General features: G+C 39.0%; 1 protein-coding gene across 3 annotated transcripts in view; it reads left to right on the forward strand.

Annotated features, from left to right (window-relative positions):
- The first annotated feature begins 9967 nt into the window (after positions 1-9967).
- si:ch211-272n13.3 (ankyrin repeat domain-containing protein 26) overlaps positions 9968-23113 on the forward strand; it is a 29635-nt gene continuing 16489 nt past the window's right edge. The window contains exons 1-19 of one of the 3 annotated variants that reach the window (XM_037106853.1): positions 9968-10099; positions 11160-11448; positions 12430-12544; positions 12690-12863; positions 13341-13447; positions 13555-13692; positions 13995-14155; positions 14283-14309; positions 15172-15208; positions 15292-15361; positions 15443-15494; positions 15586-15782; positions 19919-20090; positions 21399-21460; positions 21546-21645; positions 21899-22003; positions 22503-22570; positions 22655-22718; positions 22820-22864. In XM_037106853.1, the coding sequence (XP_036962748.1) occupies positions 11249-11448; positions 12430-12544; positions 12690-12863; positions 13341-13447; positions 13555-13692; positions 13995-14155; positions 14283-14309; positions 15172-15208; positions 15292-15361; positions 15443-15494; positions 15586-15782; positions 19919-20090; positions 21399-21460; positions 21546-21645; positions 21899-22003; positions 22503-22570; positions 22655-22718; positions 22820-22864 (1894 nt within the window). In that variant the 5' untranslated portion in view covers positions 9968-10099; positions 11160-11248. Of the gene's footprint in view, positions 10100-10436; positions 10865-11159; positions 11449-12429; positions 12545-12689; positions 12864-13340; positions 13448-13554; positions 13693-13994; positions 14156-14282; positions 14310-15171; positions 15209-15291; positions 15362-15442; positions 15495-15585; positions 15783-19918; positions 20091-21398; positions 21461-21545; positions 21646-21898; positions 22004-22502; positions 22571-22654; positions 22719-22819; positions 22865-23113 lie in introns of those variants that run through there. The other 2 variants (XM_037106854.1, XM_037106855.1) reach the window with 2 other exon arrangements.

The following is a 23113-nucleotide window of genomic DNA, read 5'->3' on the forward strand; positions in this document are numbered from 1 at the left end:
GGGAAAATCTTATCACAGGGTCAATAACTGAAGAATTTCCGGAGCGCTCAGCTCAATTTTGTGGCTTCCATCAATAGACAGAGTTTGCTCCGTCGTCATGGAGATGGATTTCCTGTTCAACTGTATAATCTGTAAAGATCGCGGAGAGCAGAACTTTATGGCCACAATGATGCAACATTATAACTAATTTCGCTGTAACAGAGTAACACGGGGAGTCTCTTCTCACATGCCCACCTCCCGAGGGGTCAGCAGTCACTGCTGTTGATGACATTAATTGTACTGCTGAAATGCAGTGATGGTCTCTCTAACTCCTGGGAGACGCTGCTGCTCCGCTGTCCTTAAAGTGTTTTCTCATGGTCGGTGGTGACTTATTAAACATTAACGGTTCCATTGAGTAATTGCATGCCCGTACACCCCTCCCTCCCGCCTCTTTGATTCTCAGCTGATGTGACTTGGTGTATTGCTGTGCTTTCCTGACTGCGAGCCAGGGTTCCCAGCCGAGCAGACGATGAGAAACAGGCAAATCCTTTCCAGATGTTCCAACCAATGGCACTCATTTATCGACCGAGGACTCCAAAACAGCGGGGGTGATTTCCTCCCCTTCCACAGCGGCAGGACTCGTCCCCAGCGTCCCCACTTGGTGGTGAAAATATACACTCGTGCTTGTGGCCTCACTCACTGAACCCATGGAAGCCTCATAAATTGAAATAACACTACCCCTTGCAATGCACAGCAGTGACATTTATGTTACCAGCGGATAATGTTTACACATTAAAGAGAGGAAAGAAAAAAAGTCTGTCCATTAGATCAGATTGAACCTTTTCACTTCATGAAAGGTATATTGTTTTAGACTCAACCAAGAAGCCTACTTAATGTCATAGAAAAGCAAACAATGGATGTTGTGACTTGCGCACACGTGGGTTCAGACATCTGCACCAATACAGCTGCCTTTGCTCGTGTTACTATTTCCTGCCTTTTCCTACTTCACTCATGCAGGCTACCAAGCGTCTGTCAGGTGTACATAATGTTTTTCTTACAATGGAAATGATCGTGTTGCTGCTTTTAATTTGGCTACCACTCTTCCCCAGCCACTGGAGAGGAACAAAACTGATCAAAGATAAACAGAAAGCGAATCATGTTCCATTTTAAAATGACATATTCAGCATAAGACTGGATATTTCTGTCCTGCAAAGATGACTGACACACTAATTTCGAGGCACGGTGGTCCGTAGCGCTCCCATGTAAAATCAACAGGCTTTAGAATTGCTGCTCATTATCTGCATTTCTGTAGAGTCCTGTAACCATGTGGCACGTGCCAAGCCTCAGCTGCAAAATAGATTCCTCTCAGGTGGCAAATGTAGGAGGTTATGGGCCAGTGTGTGTTTGTGTCTAGCTGTTAGGGTGATGGTGTTGTGATTTGTATTAAATCTACATCAGAGACAGCTCAGAAACTACACGGCTCACTTCAGAATAATTTCCTGTACCTGCGTGTGTTGGTTTCGTCACACGCTACTGGCAGCAGTGTGTTCATAACCAAATCCAAGAAGTAAATGTGAGCACAGATTATGACTGATTAAAGTAAACATTAAACCCATTTCTTTTAGAATGTTATGTTTTCCGATCAGTTATATAGGCGAGATTGTATTAGATGCCGAGCTTAAGTCAACAAACAGCATTCTGATGTAGCTGCTGTTATTTTAGGGGTTGTGTGTGGAAGGCGGTGGGTATGCCATCTTCTGAGGATCTGTTCAGTGCTATAACACATATATCACTATGTCTTGCATGTATATTTTCATTGGTCCTGCAAACGTCAGTGCAACACCCTTCAACACATGTAACTGGGTTTTGGTATATTCATGAATTGCAAATTTGAAATTTGAGATGTGTCAGAATCCAGTCTTAAGTCTGCACGGGTTAAATTAGTAGCTGTTCTGGAGCTTTCAACTACATCACATCAAATTGTAATCATGGTTGAAAATGAACTTTGAACTTCAGATTTTTGAACCCCAACATGGACAAGATTAACATCTACAGTTTCATGAATAATGGGCAAGATCCATCTGCTGATGAAGATCATGCTACATGATCAAAAGCTCCAGACCAGCTCCTCTATGGTCCTTGAGTTGAGATTATTTTGACAAATGCTGTTTCCTTTTAAAAAAAAATAACACTGATCTTTTCTTGATTTAGTTTGATGCTCACTCCACTCACTTTGTCTATTCAAAATAAAGACATGTTTAATCAAATTACTACAGCTGACACAGAAGTCTTGTGACCAGGAGCTGCTAATTATAGATTTATGTGTGCACTGTACACTGTGTACTTAATTCAAACTGGGAGGCAACAGGATAAATAAACAAAGCACATTGAACAACAGAATGGTGTTGCGTGGGGCAAATAGGGGCTTTGTAGCACATGTTAACCCAGTGTGCTCTGTGCTCCTACTAACTTTGCAACCTTAGAATGACTGGTTGCTGAAATATTGTAACTGATTAAAAGTTGTGTTGCAAGAAGACGGACTCAACAACAACAAAGCAGAGTTCAGGTCGGGATGTTCCCAGCTGGAATTGCCTGGAAGAGTTTCAAAGTGTTTGTGCATCTCTTGATTCTGCAGGCGATTCCTCATACCACCCAACGCAGCTGCCACTGGATCTTATCAACACCCTTTGGACAGCTTGCTGAAGCCCGGCGAGATAGCTCAGCAACACATGCTGTAAACACCATTAGTCATCTTTGCATGAAACCATTTCAGCTTAACCAGCATGACCTATTCAGCGTCCAACCTGTCACTGCATCGGCGTCACTCAATGCGTGCTTTCGCTCGTCGCTAATCAGTTTGCTATTATTCAAAAGGTCTCATCTCATCACATGTAATCATGAAATCAAAATAGAGATTGCCCATGGTTTAAAGCTTAGGCAGCCTTTGAGTCTCAGGGTTTTCTACCCAGCTCTTGGTGTTCAACCTCAAAAACTGCAGATTCAAGCTCATAGCTTTAGCTGTCATGAAATTGAATTAAATGTATCAGGTAACACAAGGAACATATTTGTTCTCAAATTCTTGTTCTTAAAACACATTTCACACTTAGTTATATTGGTCACACTTCACATTTCATATGCTGATTGAATTCAATCCAATTATTTAGATCAATTCCAAATGTGCATACATACACAGTGTAACATGAGTAACAGGAATGCTTTTGGATGAATAGCATTTGTTTGTTTGCGGTGATAATTGACTTATTCAGCAAACCTTCCAAACCTTGCAGTTTTGGGACTTATCTTTGGAATTCAGTAGGCAAGTTTAAATGTCTTCAGCTCTGAGTTCTCAGGCAGGCAGAGAAATGCAGCCCTGCCTGACGAGATAGCTCTGCTGACACCTGTTTCAGTAATCCAAGCATGTTTGGCTAAATGTATGGAAATTTTGAGGAAAACTATAATCATTTGGTGACAATTATATGCAGCATAATGTTTATGGAGCGCATAAGTGGCAAGTCAGCAAGCATTTAGTTGTTTGTTAATATCCCAGACATGTTTACAGCAACTGAGAATTCACCACACTACCTGCTGTATACACAAATCTGTCTTTGTCCTCATTGTATTGAGCTGTATGATTTTTAATCCTGTTATCCTTCATTTTTCTGTCAATGAGAGAAACCTGACTGAGTTGTCCATCTAGAAGCTGCCCATTTCCAAGAAATGTTGAACATGGTGAATATGTTTCATATCATGAACAAATATAACAGCAGATATGACTATGAGCGACCCAATGTTTGACTCGTGATCTTGCAAATATGCTCCAAGCATTGACTTCATTTAGTCTTCAGTGGAATAAGATAGACTTGAGCACAATGAGGGCTTATAATCACACCTAGTGAGCGGTTACTTTCCTAGTCAACACTGGACTGACTAAAAGAATCAACTGATGCTGTGGCCACAGGTTTTAGCAGAGCAAAGTTCATCTGGTCAAAGTAAAGATTTTTAAACTGAAGTTAAATTGTGAGATCAGCGTAACCTTAATTTATTTGAGGAGATAATTTTACGCTATTGAGAAAAATGAAGAATATATAGTTAAAAATTCCTAATAAGAAACATTTTAAAGACCTTAAATGTTTTGGGTTTTTTCAAAGCAATATTATATAGAAGTTGGCATCTTGTGTGATTTTGCGCCCCCCACAGTTTCTGCTTGCAAATACCAGGTCTGGAACAAGTTGTCAGACATAATGTAGGTGCTAACTACAAACAAAACTATGCCATAACAATGTTATATGTTTAAAACTTTCTCGAAGTCTTGAAGTAAGTAACGCTGTGATCTGACCCTCTCACAAGTTATATAATGCAGGAACAAGTGATAGGCGGCCGGAGTGGCTGAGACAGAGGCACCATTCACCTTTTTACAAGACACTGTACGATCAAAATGAGTGTGAAGCTGGTATTTTAAGGTAAAAACACAACATTGATTTAAAGGAATTTAAGTTGTAGCTGCAGTTGAAACACTATGAGAAGGATAAGTGGCAAGTATAAAAAGAAAATGCTTGAAGGTGTTGAAGGGTCAGTTGAAGTTTAAGCACAGCAATTAGTCACATCAGAATGAAAATATCAGTAAAACAGCAACACAAATTGAAAGTGACAGTTAAAGTGCTATAACTGTCATTACAAGTTTGATCTCAAGTGACCCTTGTAGTAAAGTGGCCGAGGGCAATATGAAATATTGATTTTTATAGAACAAAACTACGTCATAACATTTATTTAACACAAAGCTTAATTAGCCATGATCAGGTGTTGTCTGAAAAGTGGTGAGAGTGGTGACTATAACCCCTCATATATAGTTGCTGTAAACACAACCAGACCACTTGTGATCGGGCAAAATTAACACTTGCGCTAGGTTGCTCACCTCGAACTCTACTGCATCGACCCGACAAGTTTCCTGCGTGTCAAAGAGCAGCATTTTCGCAATTCCAAGGAAAAATATTGATGTCACTACTTCTGCTTGAAACACTGCTCTAATTCTGGAACCACAGCATGACCTGCAGATGAATCTTTGCCCCGTGTACGACATACACACGAATATTCATAGTATATCCTTCCATGCATTCTTGGGGTCAGGGGGAGAGTAATAACAGACAATTTGTGGAAGGGGATATTTCTACATGCGCTTCCTTAAAGCTTGCCCCATCCGGAGCTAAAAATGAAGCCACTAAATCCACTTTGGTTCTTTTTAATTACTGCAAAAAGCTCTTTTAACCTAACATCATAACATCAGTTCCCAACTACAAACAGCAGCTGTTGCTGATAAGAGACATCGTTGGCTTCCTGCTTTAACTGCCTCAGACCAAAAGGCAACTCCCTGGGAATATTGTGCCCCCCTTTCAATTCCCACCTTCGATCATGTGACTCACAAAAACATTTTCTGGTTTCAAACCGTAGAAACTTTCATCCACATATCAGGGGAGACATAACAAATATCAAATATTGCTTTTTGTTGGTGCATACTCACATACACATTTTTTTAGATGTGTTTATGGGTAATCTACCACCAGTCTAAGCAAAAACAACCCCAAGCCTCCCTTTCCTGCATGGCTTCACCGTGTGCTTGTGAATCACTGAAAAGGTTACTGATTCTGAATGCAAACGTTAATGTTGTTTTTTTCTCCCCCTGGTGCCTCATACCCACCATTAACACTAACACCTTTCACAGTCGTTGTAGAGGGGCCATTTGCCGGCTGTCAGTCACTTTGGTGTTGATTAGCTTCTTGTGAGAAAAAGCGCAGTGAGGCAGCATCCATCAGTGCGGTAGTGCTTGTAGAGGAAAATGCTTGTGTGCCCCTGCGATGTAGAAAGAAAGGAACTGCATCATCGAGCTGCTTCTTTGTAAACACTAAGAGATTAACGGAGCTTGTTCAGCATTTCAACAAAAACGGAGTTGCTGCTTGTGAAAAACTTTATATTTTGATCACCAAATACTAAAGATACACGTTAATGGGTTTTATTTCCCCCCTTTGGCAAGTGACCATGGTGTAAGTGGGATAATGCCCTTTGAGGTTTCCATTATTAGAACTGAATTGACTCCATGGAGGCAACTGCCCTCTGTGTCTAGATGTTGTCCATTCATTTCCTGATAATGGCCAACCCCACAGGCCTTATCCCACTCATATCATATAGATAGAGTCAATGATAATAAAATTGTTCTTACGAGGGCCAGAGAAAGAGATCAGTATGGAGATCAGGAGTATTACTTGTGTTTTACGATTTTACATCTTATTTTTGTCAAGAAAATGTGTATAAACTGTATTTTTTATATGCTGATCTGCTCTGTGAACATGACAACTACTGCATGTCAGTACACCAGTTGTTCTTCCTGAAGTTTCTTCCCTATGTTTTCCCCTTTTTGTAGGGATTTTTGTTTTTGCCTCATCTGAACTGAGGGTATAAGGAAAGAGAGTTTCCATGCTGCTTCAGATTGTTAAGCCCCTAGAGGCAAATTGTGATAAATAAATTTGACTTGACTTATGTTTGAGTTTACTGGCTCAAGTAAATCACTGTGCTGTATATACCATCATTTGGAATGGTCGTAACTGCGATATGACTTTGAGTGACAACATAAATCACATTACAGATAAGTTTTATGAAGAACCTGGATTCACCTCTCTTGACTGTTAGAATTAAGATGTATTTATGTCTCCTATGAACCAGGAGGGGATGGGAATGTTAATAAAACTGTGGTAATACATAAAGCATCCTGAAGAGCAAAGAGGCAGACATTAAAGAGGATTGTGAACTCAATAGTACCCTATGGCGGAGTGTCCAAGATATTCAATGGAATTATAGAGGATGAAACTACAGACTCATGTTGCGGAGTGACATATTGAAGACAGTGTCAAGATGAAGCTTTCAGTCACTCACATTATTTCTTATCTACTTCATCCGCCTGGGTAATAGAGAGTATTACAAGATGTTTGTATGGATGGCATGAGTGCAAGTTTTTGTTTTCATAATACGCGTTTGATACATTCTCTCTGGTCTTTTTTTAAAAATGGATGATGATGGTATTGCTGTAATTTTCTCGATTTCAAGACTGAATTAGATAAGCCCTCAAACTTGAAGCTCAATTTTTCTCGAACAGATTGAACTTTAGCTTAAGACTTTCAAATCACACACCTTCAACGACGGTAGACCAGACACGAAAGGATGGCTGGTTGGTTTTGAAACAAGTTTTCTCCAATTTGAGAAGATAGCTAGTGATTGAGGAGGAGAAGGGAAAATAAAGTTAGTGTACCTGCTGTGAAAGATTCAATTTAAAGTGGAGAGAAAAGAGACGCAGAGATGTGACAGTAATGTGCTTCTGTGTGTTTGTGTGTGTTTGAGCGTGTGTTTTAGTCTTCCATCAAGAATAATAACGGTGAGCACAAAACCACAGAAGAATAAGTGCAGTCATTCCACAATGTCTTCATGATCCACCTGCAGCACATTTTGAGGCATGTAATTGGTCCGAGCAGAGAGCAAGTGACGAATTAAACAAGAGTGTAACATGAACAATGTAACTACTCTGTAGACTCCAATTTCATTTGCGAGAAAGACTGAGGTCTTAGAAAACACACTTCCGTATTACATCAAAACGTGACATTTGCAGGAGTATCCAGTATAGATTTTATTGTTTTGAGTCTTAGAATTTCCCCTCTGTAACTCCTACAAGATGATCCTTTAAAAAATAATAATAATAAACATGAGTACCAAGTTATTCACTTTAAATGCCATACTTACTAAGCTCTAAAAGTACACATGATTGTTGGACTAAGGTGTGCAGTAGGGTTTAACTATGAATGCATGCTTTCTGTTGGAGGTAGCTGCTGCTTTCATAACCTGTGAGTCAATATTTGATGGCACTCTCTCATCCAAACACTCTGATTTATGGATGGATTTGGAGGGATTTACTGTAAATTCGAGCCTTTGTATATGACATCACAAATAACTTATCACAACGTATAATGTCAAAACCAATGCCATAAAAGGTCTCAATGAATCCCATCAATTGCCTGTCGGTTGCGTCAATTGGATCATAATTATGATAGCCGCAGGCCAGCACATCTGTTTGGGACTGGATGATTTGCAGCAGTCTCCCTGGATCATATGAGACAATGCAAATCAAAGGATTTTTTTTATGTCTGAATATTTTTTCAAAAGCACTTTCTTTTCACATATTTATAATGTGTTGAGTAAATGCTTGATTGTGTTTTGAATCCCAGTACCATATAACAAAACAGCATGATGACACTTCCAAAAGTGATTCATGGGGGTAAAATTAAATGGATATATTTTGCCATTCTTGCCATTTAATTGGATGTCTTGTTTAATATGCTGGGCATTTTGACAATTTGTTGACACAAAGATTGCCTAACGTGTCACATATGGCACCTGGCATTTGGACCGAATTATGACTCATTGAATCCTGGCTCAAAAATATCCCAGATTCCAGCAACTACTGACATCAGGGGCATGAATTGTTATGGTGACTCCAGATATTGCCTCTCAATAGCATGGTTGTTTATCATAATATGCCCACAAACCAATTAAAATTAAAATTCAATGTCGTAAGGTACAAGGTGTTCAAGTGCAACATCCAGTTTTAAATTTCTATTTATGAGTGGTTAAGATTTCTTGAGTACCGTGTCAGACGACTAAAATATCTATCTGTTTATTTTCTCTAAAACTGGCAAATAAGTTTTATTTTTGCATTATTTTTTTTTTTTTTATCAGTGAGAAACATCTTATCTACCTAAACAGTGTGTGGAAATTTGTAATTTGCTTAATCTAAAGCTCTCTCAATTTCCTTCCTTGAGAGGACGCAACATTGCTTAACAACAGTGAGGCACAACTACTCCATGATGTTAAACAACCAATGATGCTGTTAGAACATGTTCGCAGCTCAAAGCAATTTCGAGCAGCTCTGCTCTAGTGGAGGTGAAAGAACTCTGCGCCAATTAAATGATAGGCATCTCAGTGCTCTGTAAAAATATATATATATATATAAAATCTATTGTAATTCTAATTAACATGTAAGATTATAAGACGGCTGAACAAAGCCATTCAGGGGTGGACTTTGATTATACATCTTACTGTAGTTAATGGCTGAAGTTTTCAACCTTTTTTTAAATAACTAGACATGTACAACAGCAACATTACCATCTAGCTGCATTTATCCTGCAGGGGGTGTAAATATGGTCACTGTCGGACATGCAAATAAAGAGAAAACAATTCCATGCATTCTAAAATAAACATGATAACAAATCAATGAATAAGAATCTAATTAATTCATCAATATTATTCTAATTACTTGCAAGTACAAACAGTATCTGTAAACAGATGAAACCAAAATGAATGATTTGATTGTCTGAAAACAGTTATACTTCTAAATAAAACTAAATAAAACAAAATACTTAAATTGACAAGATGATCTGCAAGTGGAAAAAAGAGAGAGATTTGAATGTGTAAAAAAAACAAAAACAAATCTGAAAATGTGAAATCTACAACTAAAAGAATTACACTTCAAACATGAAATTACATATTTGTGACAATAAAAAGCAAACCAGTTATTCAAAAGAACATTAGAATTAAATCAGTTATATAAGTTGAAATTAACCTTTTCCTTCACTTAATTTGAAATTTGTTTTTTATAATTCAAGATCAAAAGTTTCAAATATGAATATATTATGTACACATATATGTATGTATGTGTGTGTATGTATTCATTTATTTTATTCTAATTTATTCTTTAAATGTACTGTACTGTAATTCTCAGATCTTTTTGAGACTACGGATCATTTAGTGCCGCCATCCACGTGATCTTAAAGCAAATGTCTCCATCGAGTGGTAAACTTGTGCCAGTACAGAAGGCTTCAACTCCACACAACTATTCTGGGCTGGTGCTTGTAAACCAACCTTTATCACGCACCGAAGCCGACGATTGGTCAATGAAAGCAGTGGTTACCTCGAAATCATTTCTGATTGGTTTGTTGGAAATTCCAACAGCCAACACTTTCATATGAGCAGACGCCTGCTAGCAGCTTTAGCTGTTCCATAGTGCTCTGACTCCGACAATCAACAGGTGAGGTTAAAGTTATTATGCTGTAGTTTACATCTAATTACACGCATGCTTACGTGCATTCAAGTATTATAACCACACATACATTCTCTGTATCCTAGCTTTAGATAGCACCAATATTGGCTTTGATTTTTAGCGTTTGCTAACTAGCATCGATTTAGCGGGGTTAAGTTCGTTTCATTTAGGTTAGCGTTAGCCAACGACAAATATGGTTGAATCGAAACGAGTCTTGCACAGAAGGTTTGCACTTCGAGCGCAGCAGCGATTATCCCCGCTGAGCTCCGCTCTGCTACAAGTCCGGTTTAAATGTGGCGGTTTGCATCATTTGTGAAGTGACGACGTGGGAGGCGCAGCACGGAGCCAACTAAAGCTAACGTTGCGGAGGGCAACAGATAAACCTGAATATTACCATACGTCTTTTACGCCGACAAAAAACTTAAGTTTCATTTGACATGTAACAGCAGTTAACTGTCGTTGGGTGTTTTGAATATTAACACTAAAAAAAGAGTGGGTTGTAAATTAAATCAAGTCTCAACATTAGCAAACTGAGTAAGCACTAGTGGTTACGTTAGCATACCATTTGTACAGACAGTTACCATGGTAACAAGCCAGCAGCTATAACGCTAACTACGTTCGTATTAACACCGCTAGCCAGTTGGTACCAGGTCGCTCCTGTGCATCGTATTAACATCAAAATCGATGTGAAAATGAGCATGTTTTGTCAAGCCCGGATGGTTCACGAGGTTTTAGAGGACGCCCTGGTGTAAGGTAACGTTATAGTCAAGAAAATAAGTGTACGCGTAGCTTATTTAGCCTTTACTTAAACGGTACTGTTAGCATGACAGCTGTGTTTTACCATCACCTACTGTGACGTGATTAAATATTAATCGTCAAATGTATTGCCCGCATATAAGTGAGGTTAATTATTATGTAATTTTAAATACTAGATAGATTTACCTCACTCTACATTGCCATGATTGGCGTATCGTACATGAAGCAACACCGCAGTGTCCTCTGCACGGTTTTCACAGGCTTCTAATCCGCTTTGTACGTCTAATTTAAGGGATGGGAGAGCCGCCTGTGGTGATCCTCCAGCACCAGACGAGTGGCAGGTAGTGACGGTGCAAAGGCAATGTTGTGCTGCTGTGTACAATGAAGAAGATATTCAGCTTCACTAAGAAAAAGAAGAACCCCTCCGGAACCCCTGACAGTGGGAGTGTGCTTTCCATTGGCTATGAACTAAAAGACAAGGACCTCGGGAAGGTTCACAAAGCTGCCTCTGCGGGTGATTTGGCAAAGTTGAAGCAGCTTGCTAAAAAGAATGACATCAATCAACTTGACAAGGAGAACAGGTGAGTGAGATTAAAGTCAGATCCATGAGCATGTTCACCTTTGCTGCAGCCAGTGCTGTGTACTGTGTACCTTTAAGAAACGCAGTCTACATGAATAGTTAGATAAAATGTCATGACTCATGCCTCCATCTCTGATAAACTTCTTTTTTTCCATTGATTCATCAGTATAAGCATTAAAGCCTTCATCAATAGACAAGATGGTCTCTAGATTAATAAAAGATAAGATATTTAAGATAAGATACTTTATTTTAGATATCTGTTTAACGTAATCCATCCAACATTCTCCCCCAGACGATTGCATTTGTGATTGATATCCTTAATTCTAGTGCTTTTGAAATAACAAAGAACTTTTGAAAAGTCTTATTCCAGTGTGAGGTGTGCAATGATAATGTGGCAGCTCCAGGGTATTCTTATACTAAGTACTTTGTGCAGTATTGAATATGTTTGTGTAGTCAAGCTGGGTTGGGGTGACAAAACAAGTTCAAGCCATTTAACTGTTAGCAGCAAACTCCAAGTTATTTAAAAAATTAAATGTACATGACAGACCTTTGTTTCTTTTCTTACTTATATTTCAAGGCAGAATTTGGTTACCCTGTACAGTTACCACGTGCAAGAGGTGACTGAGCATGTGGAGTACTTGAGGCAATTTACATAATGGCTTGTAATAGGGAGAAAGCTGGGAGGTTGTAATTATAAAACATGCTTGTTTTTAAATGGGAAATTTTTATAGTAACATAAATTTCAAGTGATTTCAAGTGATTGGTAATTATTGTAGTGTAGTAATGATGAATGTAATTAAAGAAGAGCCCTTTCAAATGAAAGCTGTGTTTTAAGCATCACTAATGTACAGCATAGTATATAAGGCCATGTAATGCTGCAATCTAATGTTGAAATCAAGAAGATGTTTGGCCAAGGTTAAAAAGAAGTTGTACAAGGAAAAGAATACATGCAAATGTCAAACTCTCTCTTGTGGTTCTACAGAACTGCTCTTCATATTGCCTGTGCCAGTGGACATGTTGAGTTGGTGCAGTTCCTCCTTGAGAGCAAAGCCAAGCTTAACCTATGTGACAATCAAAACCGATCCGCCTTAATGAAGGTAATCCTGGATGATGAGACTCCAGCACAGTGATTTTTAATTTCATTTTAGACATTGTGGGGATTATAATTGTCAACTTTCCTCATATATTGTTTCAAGATCTGTTTAAGCCCCCTAATTCATTTCAATTTCTTCACTATACCAGGCCGTGGAGTGCCAGCATGAGCGATGTGTGAGCATACTGCTGGAGAATCATGCAGAGCCTAACCTGGTGGACATCAATGGCAATACAGCCCTACATTTAGCAGCAAACATCCCGTCCATTTCCACTGCTGTCTTGCTGCTGCAGCATGATGCTGATGTCAATGCACAAAATAAGGTGATTCTCCTTTTTTTTCCCCAACCACATAACAGTTTCATAGCTTTAGACCAAACATCAAGGCAGCCATCAGTTAATACAGACCTAGTATAATGTTAGCACATGTATTTGAGCACATCCAGGGAATATGTTAGCAGTTGGATGTTTGTATGGCGTGGATATTTGACAGACCACTGTATATTAATGATAGATATATATAACAGTCTTAATTGAAATAAGCAACTGTGGCTGTTAGGAGAGGATCTCTTAAAGTCTGCTTGTTTTAAACCATGAATGGTATTCGTCACCAGGCATATCAAAATATAACAGACATGTCCCTTTAACTGATGTGCCTCTGTTGGCTCCAATAGACATGTTGTAAATGAAGAAGGATTTGAAAATATATAATATTAGAGTGCCTCTTATTATGTGTGATATTTGGCCTGCAAGCTATTCTGTTGTGATCACATGTGCTTGTTGTTTGTGGTTCAATTTTAGGAGGCATTCACCCCATTGACTGTGGCAGTCCGCGAGGACCATATCGAGATGGCTGAGTTTCTTCTCAAGGAGGGCGCTGATGTGAATTTTTTGGACCAAGATCAAAGGTCAGTACTAAACAATGTCATATTTGTGATGCACTTCTAATATTCTTAATGTTGCTGAATTCATCGTTTACTTTTGGTCATGTTTCTGTCATGTGATGCAACTGCAGGTCCCCATTAATGATTGCTGCTGGAAATGGACAGATTGGTATGTTGCGGCTGCTGTTGCGGTACAACGCAGATATCACACTAAAAGATACCAAAGGATGGTCAGCAGATGACTATGCAGTGATGAATGGGCATCATCCGTGAGTGGTGCATCTTTTCTGTGCACTTACGTTCCTAGACTGGCATGTCCTCACTAATTTATGCATTTCTGGTGATTGAGCAGAGCAATGAACTCAATCAAATTTAAAAAACGCCACATTTCAATTTTATTTTTTTATTTTTCTTAAATTTGTTTTGGAACTTCATTGTATTCATTAGCTATTAATATCTTTACATGTTTATTCTTGCTTTTTTCTGTTTTGTATATTCTCACAAAATATCTGTACACCTGAAATGGCAGAAGCAAGCCTATAACATTTGCAGTGTCTTGACTCTCTTGCAGTTGTTCCCTCCTGATCATTGAGCACAGTACCCAGAGGAACGATGGACAATCTCTGTCACAGCAAGGTCCAAGCAAAAAGAAGAAAAAAACCCTGTTGGCCAGTCCTTCCCAAGATGTTGAAGCAGGCTTCACTTTGGGAGGACCAGCCACTGATAAAGATGGTAAAGATACAGGTTTTCATCACATAATAGAGAAGGAAAGCAGTGACGATATTATTATGATGTGAATTCATTATTGACTTTTATTATTTCATTTGTTCTTCATGCATTACCTCTTGACTGGATCTAGAGCTCGGAGCAAATGAAGCAGGGGGAGGTATTGCTTTGCATAGATGAGCTTTGTGAGCAAAATTAAAAGTTAAAAAGCTGTCTGCTTGTTGCCAGTAGAGATCATTAATAGTTGCTATGAATGGATACTCAGCAAACTCCTATTTTCAGGAAGTTTTTTACGCTGTTTGAAATTGTAGTGCTTTGTGTTTACTGCTTTTTCAGATGTAGATGCTTTCAAAATCTCACTATTAAATAATATTTTAAATGATAATGAATAAAATATGACAGGTACCTTTTTAGGGCTGAACGATTATTCAATTTTAACTCGAAATTGCGATTTGAAACAACATGATTATCAAATTGTAGAGGCTGCAATTAATTTTGTTGCTCATTACTATTACTGTATTTAACTTAATTGCAGAATGTGCAATATGTTGATGCTCCTCCCACAGCCTGAAACATTTCAGCATCAGAAATTGTTTACAGAAATGTGTTGTTATTCTATTATTGGAATTTATTTGTTATTTTTATTATTATTATTTGTATAACTTAAGCCAAAACTTTTGTGAGAATTGTGTGTGATTGTTTTATGTTCCACGGCGATTGAAAAAAATAATAAGAAAACACTCGCAGCAATTCATAGATCAGTTCATGTTTTGATCGTACGGTATATCAGTGTGGCAAAGCTCCTTCACATGTTTTAAATCTATTACACAGTGAATATTAAACCGAAGTTTGAATAACAAAACAAAAAGTTGCAAATGAAGTCACAATATTATTCAGAAAAAAACAACAATTTGATTTTTTTTCCCAAAATCATTCAGCCCTAGTACCTATGTTAAAATGTTGTCAAATAAGACTGAAGAGTTGTTGATCAGTTAAAAACAAGTTCCTCTGCTTTGTTACAGATTTTGAAGACAATTCTCAGTCAGAGTCACTAAGTCGGTGAGAACTAGTTTCTTCTCCCAATCTGCAACTCAGAATTACATTTGGTTTCCAAGCTCAAACGATTCTTCTTTCCTCCTCAGGGTTTCAAAAAGTGCTGCTGATGAATGGCCTTCATCAGAAGAAGATGATGAGTCGATTTTAATCAAACAGGTCGGTGCCACGTGTTGTCCTTTTTTAAGTGTTTTTTCCCCAGATTTTTTTCTGGCCTTTAATTGATATGCTGTTTTACAGAAACCACAGAAGGTAAACCTAAGGAAAATGATTGCATCTAAAAGGGGAGAAGGTACTGAGATCCTTTTAACCATACTTACCTGTTAGTCACCCTCCATAGTTTGTGTTTTTTGTTAGTAATCTTTCCCATTGCTTGCCTGTAGCTTCTGCACTGCCTGACAGAACCTTGAGCAGTACAGAATCTGAGCCAGAGAGTGAGAATAGAGTCCGGAGAATCCCATCCCTCCCAAAGAGTTTTCCAGCCAGCAAAGCTCCGCAGCACCCAGTAGATCCTTCTCCCATTTCCTTCCTATCCAAAGCACCCCAGATGACCTCTACCCCTCTTCCAGGCTACAGAAAGGTAAAACATTTGTGTTAAGGTTTTTTCACTTTCATGACATCTTTTCTACTTGTTTTTCTACTTTTCTTCCAAATGCTTTAAACAAGCTGACAGTGTAGCTGAGCAGCCCTCAAGTAGCAAAGCAAGATCAGACTGTCAGGAGGGGAGCCCAGAAGCTGAGGACTCTGAGGAGGATATTGGAGAAGAAGATGATGAAGAAGAAGAGGAGGAGGAGGAGGAGGAGGAAGAGGATGATGATGATGATGAGGACGATGAGGAGGAAGAGGAGGAGGAGGATGAAGATGACGAGGAGGATGATGATGATGATGATGATGATGAGGAAAGTGAAGAGGAGGATGGGGAAGAGGATGAAGAAGAGAATGATTGTGAAGAGGAAGACAATGACAACTCCTTGGCTTCTGTCAAGGTCAACACTGCTGACTTTGAAGATGTACAAAAACCTTCTCTTACTGGTGCCCTTAAGATCATTGACAGTGCTGATGCTGAAAACATACCTGACACTGACATCAATGACACTAGCCCTGGTATTGTAGCTGAGAATATAGATGCCACAGAGAAAAATTTCAAAGCAGAGACTTCAAACAGTGACACTGATTGCCAAGCTGGAATAAAAAGTTATGCCATCCCAGTGACATTAGATGTAGAGGATGATTGTGTCGTGTCAGCTGTTAGGGTAGAATCAAAGTTTTCTGATGAAGATGACAGCCTTGGGAAGGAATGCATATTAGCAAGTTCAGCAAGAGGCTCCACACCATCCAGACATCAGACAAAAATTGGTTCACCTACAGGGGTAAAAGAGGAAGAGTTTGAAAAACGAATGGAGGGGGATGATGACAGTTCCTGGAGCAATAAACAAAACAGTGGCAATACGGTGTGGAACGACACAGATGATGAAGATGTTCAAATTAGGGGATTTGGTCGCAGCACAGTACTTGCTAATCGACCAAATGTGCCTGAAGATGGATCACAAAATAAAGATGATTTATCTGATGCTGATGGTGTTGCTGAATCAAACAAAGAAGAGAAACACAGATCCTCATGGGGCTCCTCATTAGAAGACAGTGATACTGACCTCCCTGAAAAAAAGGAGACACTTGATCAGAACAGTGATATTCAAGCATCAGATTTACAACAAGAGGCATCAACACTACAACCAAATGAAGACCACCCAGACAACTCATGGGATTCTTCATCACCGTTGGTAAAATCTCCAAAATGTGTCTCATCACAGACACTAATAGATGAGCCTATGTCCTCTCCTCAGTCCAAAACCAGACCAGGAAAATCAACAGTAGATGAATCAGAGTGGGATTCTTCGTCTCAAAATAATGACCAAAATGATAATGGGTCCTTCACAAAACAAGAAGTGCTGCAACCAGTATCTAAAACAAATCTTGGAACAGCAAATCAGACTGGAGAGCAGCAATGTCCTGATGTCTCATGGGCAGATCAAGAAAGTATTGAGAAAGAGACAATTGACCCCTTGCCTGCTGTGTCGCCAGTGCCTGACGATGACAAAATGACCCGAAAGCAATCACTAGACAACAGTGACGTTGAATCAATTGGTCAGTCATCACAAGTGGATGGAAAGTTAGACTCAGAAAATGAGAATGATGATAATGATAGTTGGGATGATGAAGATGACAGTGATGAGTCAGAAAAGCTGAAGACAATGGGAACAGATGACATCTTGAAGACCCATTCCACCCCCATCAATTCCCTGCCACCAAAGGCGAAGTCACCAAGTGCTGTAGACAAGAAGTTAGCTGAAGAGGCTGAAGTAGATGACACTGAGGGAGATGAAGACAGTGAAATTGAAGAGTCTCCAGAGGATAACAGGATGGAGGATGGAAAGCTGGTGGGTGGTAAGAAGGGCTATCCTGGCAAAGATGATAATTCAAGTGAAGATTCTGACAGCAAGGATGAAAAGCTGCAGTATGATTTTGCCAGCGCCACAGTCAAAGTGTCCGATCTGGGGGATGAGTCTGATAACACTCGTCATGGACGACTGTGTGGAGGCAACAAGCTAGATGATGAACATGAGGCAAGATTAACTGCATATGTTCATTTAGAAACTAGAACTGCTGCCGTTCCACAGACATCAAGTGACCACAATGATGAACCAATAAGGGAAAATACTTTGTCGACCCCTCCCACCAAAGATGTCACTGCTGGTCAGTGCTGTGATTCAGATGAAAACATGTCATCTGATGAAGTGTTACCTCAGACTGACATTGATGATGTTGATCTAGACTCACCGGATGAAGAAGAGAGCATAGGCATGAAAAGTAAAGGGCTCAGAAACACTGAGGACGCTGTCATTCAGGTAAAATAGGAGTACATCAGGTAGTTTTTAGTTGTAGCGCAGCAGTGTTCTGCAATATAGTATAGTCTCTTTAAGAACTCGCCATATTTTCATCACTTTTTATTTAGGGCTGGGCGATATGACCTAAAAATGTAATCTCAGATTTTTACACACCAAAATCAATTCAGGATTAAATAAACAACCACAAATGACAAAGAAATTATTAAAAGTATTATACAGGACAGCAGATATACAGGGCATGAGGTATATGCTTGAAGACGAGCCTGTGAACCCCAGCTTTTCCACTGTGTATACGGGCACCATATCTTCATGGCTATGCAGCATGACTGCATCTGTGACTGTTGTCCACTGGGAGCGCATGGGGAGTGGCGGCGGATTAAGAGAACAAGAGAAAATCGATTCATTTTTTAAAAAATCGTCCTAAACCACAAACTCAGATTAATCGATTTTACCAATTTATCACCTAGCCCTACTTTAATTTTTCCCGCTTGTTCAGGAAAACAAACTGTGTGTAGGAGAAGAACGAAAGCCGGCAAAATAAGGTAAAAGACTCCCTCAAACTGTCCAAGTCGGATAACCTGATAAGTGTCTAAATACCAAAACGGTTGTCTTCAGATAAGGACAAGTACACGATCATAAGGTGCTTAAGTACCAAGACATTGTTGTCTATAAATTTAATTGCAAGTCAAGTGGACAGTGTACGGGAGTCTTTTTCCTGATTTTGTCGACCTTCGGTCTTCTCCTACACACCTCTCGATCTTAAAGTGAAACTCTCGCCAAAATGCAACCTAGGCTTTTTTGTGAATGCATATGGGTCAAAACTTAATGTAAAAGCATAATTACGATGAAGGAGGCACTTTTAAGATTGACTGTATTTTCATTTTCGGCTCAAATCAGGGTCTCTACACATGAACACGAGCATGGAGAACATTGTTTGTGTACACAGAGTTTACTAAAAAGAGTTTTTGATCAACTCACGTTAGTAGTAGCTTCTTCCTCTAGCCATCGTCATGGCAGCCCAGACATACTCGGGGATCGACATGTCTGGGTAGAGTGTATGTGGTTCAGTCGAGATCTGTGTAGAGACGCTGGTAATACTACAAGCAAAGTTTCATGTTATGTCGAGCCTTCTTAGTGTTTTAAAAATAGCGATTTTGATGCTAGCGTAAAAGTGCCCCATGCACTACCATTGAAAACGAGTTTGAACCGAAAACGAAAATATGGTAAATCTTAAAAGTGCCTCTTTCATCGTAATTATGCTTTTACACAAAGGTATGACTTGTATACATTCACGAAAAAAGCCTGGGTTGCATTTTGGCGAGAGTTTCACTTTAAGGTGTGCAAAGGCTGCTCTCTCCATATGCGTGTAATCACGAGCGCTTTCTGTTCGTTACAGAAGATATGTGGACACAAAATACATGATTATGAGAGAGCAGTAGGAGTGTAACAGTACACAGAAGTCATGGTTTTGGACTCATATTGGTCCGAATTCTGTCAATGGAGAAAAAAAATCCCCAATGTATTTGAGCCTTGTTGGTTTCCAGTTATTTTGAAGTTACAGTCTGTTTACTTGGTGTCAACCTAGTTCCATCTGGCAGAGTTAGCATAGCCATTTGAATGCATTAAGCATTCAACGGTGAAGATGTACTCTCATATAGGTCATATTTTTAGGTTAACTTATTAACAAATCTGTGTGCTGCTGTCAGATATCTGTCAGCATGTTCAGTGTCCACTCATATACTACTGTTAAACAAAGCTGACATTCACAAATACATCAACCCTGAGTAAAGAATTTCTTTAATTTCAACAGAAAGAAGATTCCACTGGGGATGAGGATGATGATGATGATGATGACAAAGAGGAGGAAGAGGAGGAGGAAGGAGACATCTCAGATGAAAATGATCAACCTGAAGAGAGTGGAGAGTCCCTCGATGCCTCCTTACCTGCTCCTGAGACAGAAGTCTCTAAAGATAAGAAAAGAGGTGAGGAGCAAGTCATTTCTAATACATGTACTAAACATGTAATGAACATTTGTATAGGTAACCAAGAAAAGTTTACAACACTACATCCTTAACTTCAACCACTTTGCAATAACAGTGCAGACAATACTTCACTCATTGTGCTACTTCAAAAAAAATTGAAATCAAATCAAACTGGCTCTACTGCTCCTATACAAGACATCCTGTATCCCTTTGTACGTACCAGCCTGAACGTATCAGTGTAATTAACAGGGTTCGTACGGTCATGAAAAACCTGGAAAAGTTTTTGAAATTGAAAATGCATTTTCTAGGTCCTTAAAAAGTTGATGAAAATTAAGATTTTCTGGAAAGTTTTGGAAAAGTCATGGAAATATTGCGTGGATGATATTTGGGATTCGTAAAACATAAATAGAATGATGTAATGTGCGATTAAAACGGGCACGGGTCAGGTGTTGGTAAACATAATAACCGGCTGATTCTGATTCATGCATTCTGCTGATGGATTTTTATTGTTATTACTGTTATTTGTATAATGTCTACCATCACCATTTAAGGAACTGAAATCCTTGTCATACTATTCAAATTCACTTGGGTCCAGCCGTGACTTTACTGAGGTTCGTCCAGTGTTAGCAGCAGGTGGACAGTTAGCTCACCTCCCAGAGCCTCACGCTCAATCGCTGGAGACTGATTTAGGGACTGTCATTAAATTACTTAACATATATCTATATCAGTATCTATATCTACATCTATATCTCCATGCCATGTGGCCCACTAACTCTTCTGCTCAAGAGGTTAACATATTTTCAAGCAGCAATGTCAGCTTCTACACTATTTTGTGTCATGTCTTGGATTCTGAAATTCTGAATTTTTTTTTTTTGTTTATCTCAAAAATCTCACCAGTAGTCACCATTTAAAGGGTTATTTTTCAAGAATTTCTTCCGGGGGGTAGCCCCTGGAAGAATTTTTTGCCAGGTTACGGACTCAGAACACCGCTGCTACAAAAAATCTCGGGGAAACACTGAGTTCTAAGAATTTTGGACGTGTGGTGTGGTGATTTCTTTCTTAGCTGAAGCCAACAACGAGACAAAATAAATGTAAGAAGAGACATAGTGGAGCCATATATTTTCCTGCTTTTTTTGTCCTTTGCCAATCACTCCTAGGATCAAGATGCGTCTGTGGTTTGATTTAGAGGCACCGATTTTCAGTCTTGGAAATTCAATGAAATGTTATGGAGAAGTCATTGAAAAGTCATGGAAAACTATTGCTCAAGAAGTGTACGAACCCTAAATGAATCTACATCTGTTGAAACAGATTTCCTGTCTGAGCTGGGCCTAGAAAAGGGAGAGGAAGAGCTGGATTCTTGGGACTCTGAGGTAGAGTAAATAAATATGTTGGAAAACTGTGCAGTATTAGATGTTTGCCATACAAATTCTCAAAAACAGATTTTTTTTCTTTCAGTCCCACTCTGATAACCCCAGTATGCCGCATGAAGAGAAACAAAGCTTACATATTCAGAATGAAGGAGAGAGGGCCCCTGTTGAAGACAGAAGCAAAGAAAGTAGGTCTTTCCCTTTTTTGGATTTTCTTTTTTCTTTTAAAGCAATAAATTCATTCCAGGCACCATTTCATGCTGCAGAAACATTGTTGTTACTTAATTATAATGAGAAAACTGCTTTACTGTGTTAATGCATGCAGTAATTCTGACTGTGCATAATGGTTCTGACTTTCTGTTTTCAGCCTAAATATGTTATACAATGTGAATGCAATATCACAACAGTCTTTCCAACAACATGTTGCATTTTTTTTTGTAGACTTGTTTTATATTCCCTCTTTTTTAAGAGGGGATGGAGGGAATAGGATGACAGTGCTAGAGCCTCGGAGGAGTGTAGGCAGGCCGAGATGCAGCCAGGGAGAGGGTATGACTGTCTTGACTCATAGGTCACAGATCATAGGAAGAGCATGTTGAACATACCAGAGGCCTGACCATCACCCCATGTTCACCACAAGAGAATGCATGCAGCATACACTGCTTCTTCCTGTCTGCTACCATTGAACCCCATTTCCCAAAAAAAAAATGGGACTTAGTAGTTCTTCTAGGCTTGCTTGGTTCCAGCAGTTTGGGCTCAAATAATATAGATAAGTGAATACAGCACTTATCAGCTTTCTTAGCTGAAGCTGACCTTCCCAATCCAATAAAACCAGTCCCAATTAAACCAGAATGGCAAATCTGAATGCTTGTGTAATGCCTTACCGTCTATCTTCATGCTGATTAACCATGAGCTCATTTGCATGGGAATGCTTCTTGCAATGTTCCAGAAAACTCATCCAACTTCACAAGAATTTTGTTGTGTTTTTTTTACAGAAGAACTTAATTGTGTTGTCTCAAACATGACAGACATGTCTTATCTCTTGTAGTTGGAAATAACAGTAGCGCTGATAATGAAGGAGAACGTGTTGATCAAAATGGTACTGTGCAGAAAGAGGTGGGTTGTGCAACTAAATGACATAAAAAGGTCAAACATTTGTGATCCGTTGGGCTCAAATAAAAATGGTTTTCTTTCTGCCAGACTGAGAAGGTAAAATGGGAACCACTTTTGAGTAAACTTGAAGGTGACAAAGATCGAAAGACAGGTAAATAGAGTGTTAATAAGCATCCTGTTGGTTTTAAGTTAAATAATTTATTTAAAGGAGGACTGTTTAACTTAACAAGATGCTGTGTTTCTCTTTAACAGACCTAATGGAAGAGCTTGGTCTAGGTGATGTCGATGATCTTGAAGGTAAGATGAACCAATGAATTCTCCCAAAAGATTTTTCAGTCTCTTCCTAAATCTAATGCACATGCATCCTTTATAGGACCATTGTTGATAATTATCTGATATCTATACATTTATGCACCCAGTATCAGTGTTATGAATGCTTATTTTTTTAATGTTCAGGTACGGTACTTCTGTGTTGTTGTTTTCTTTTATTTCTTTAAGCTTTTGAACAAAGTTGTTTATCTGCAATGCATGCAACACTGAATTTCA

Source organism: Acanthopagrus latus, chromosome 8, assembly GCF_904848185.1.
Source record: "Acanthopagrus latus isolate v.2019 chromosome 8, fAcaLat1.1, whole genome shotgun sequence".
Taxonomy (NCBI): Eukaryota; Metazoa; Chordata; class Actinopteri; order Spariformes; family Sparidae; genus Acanthopagrus; species Acanthopagrus latus.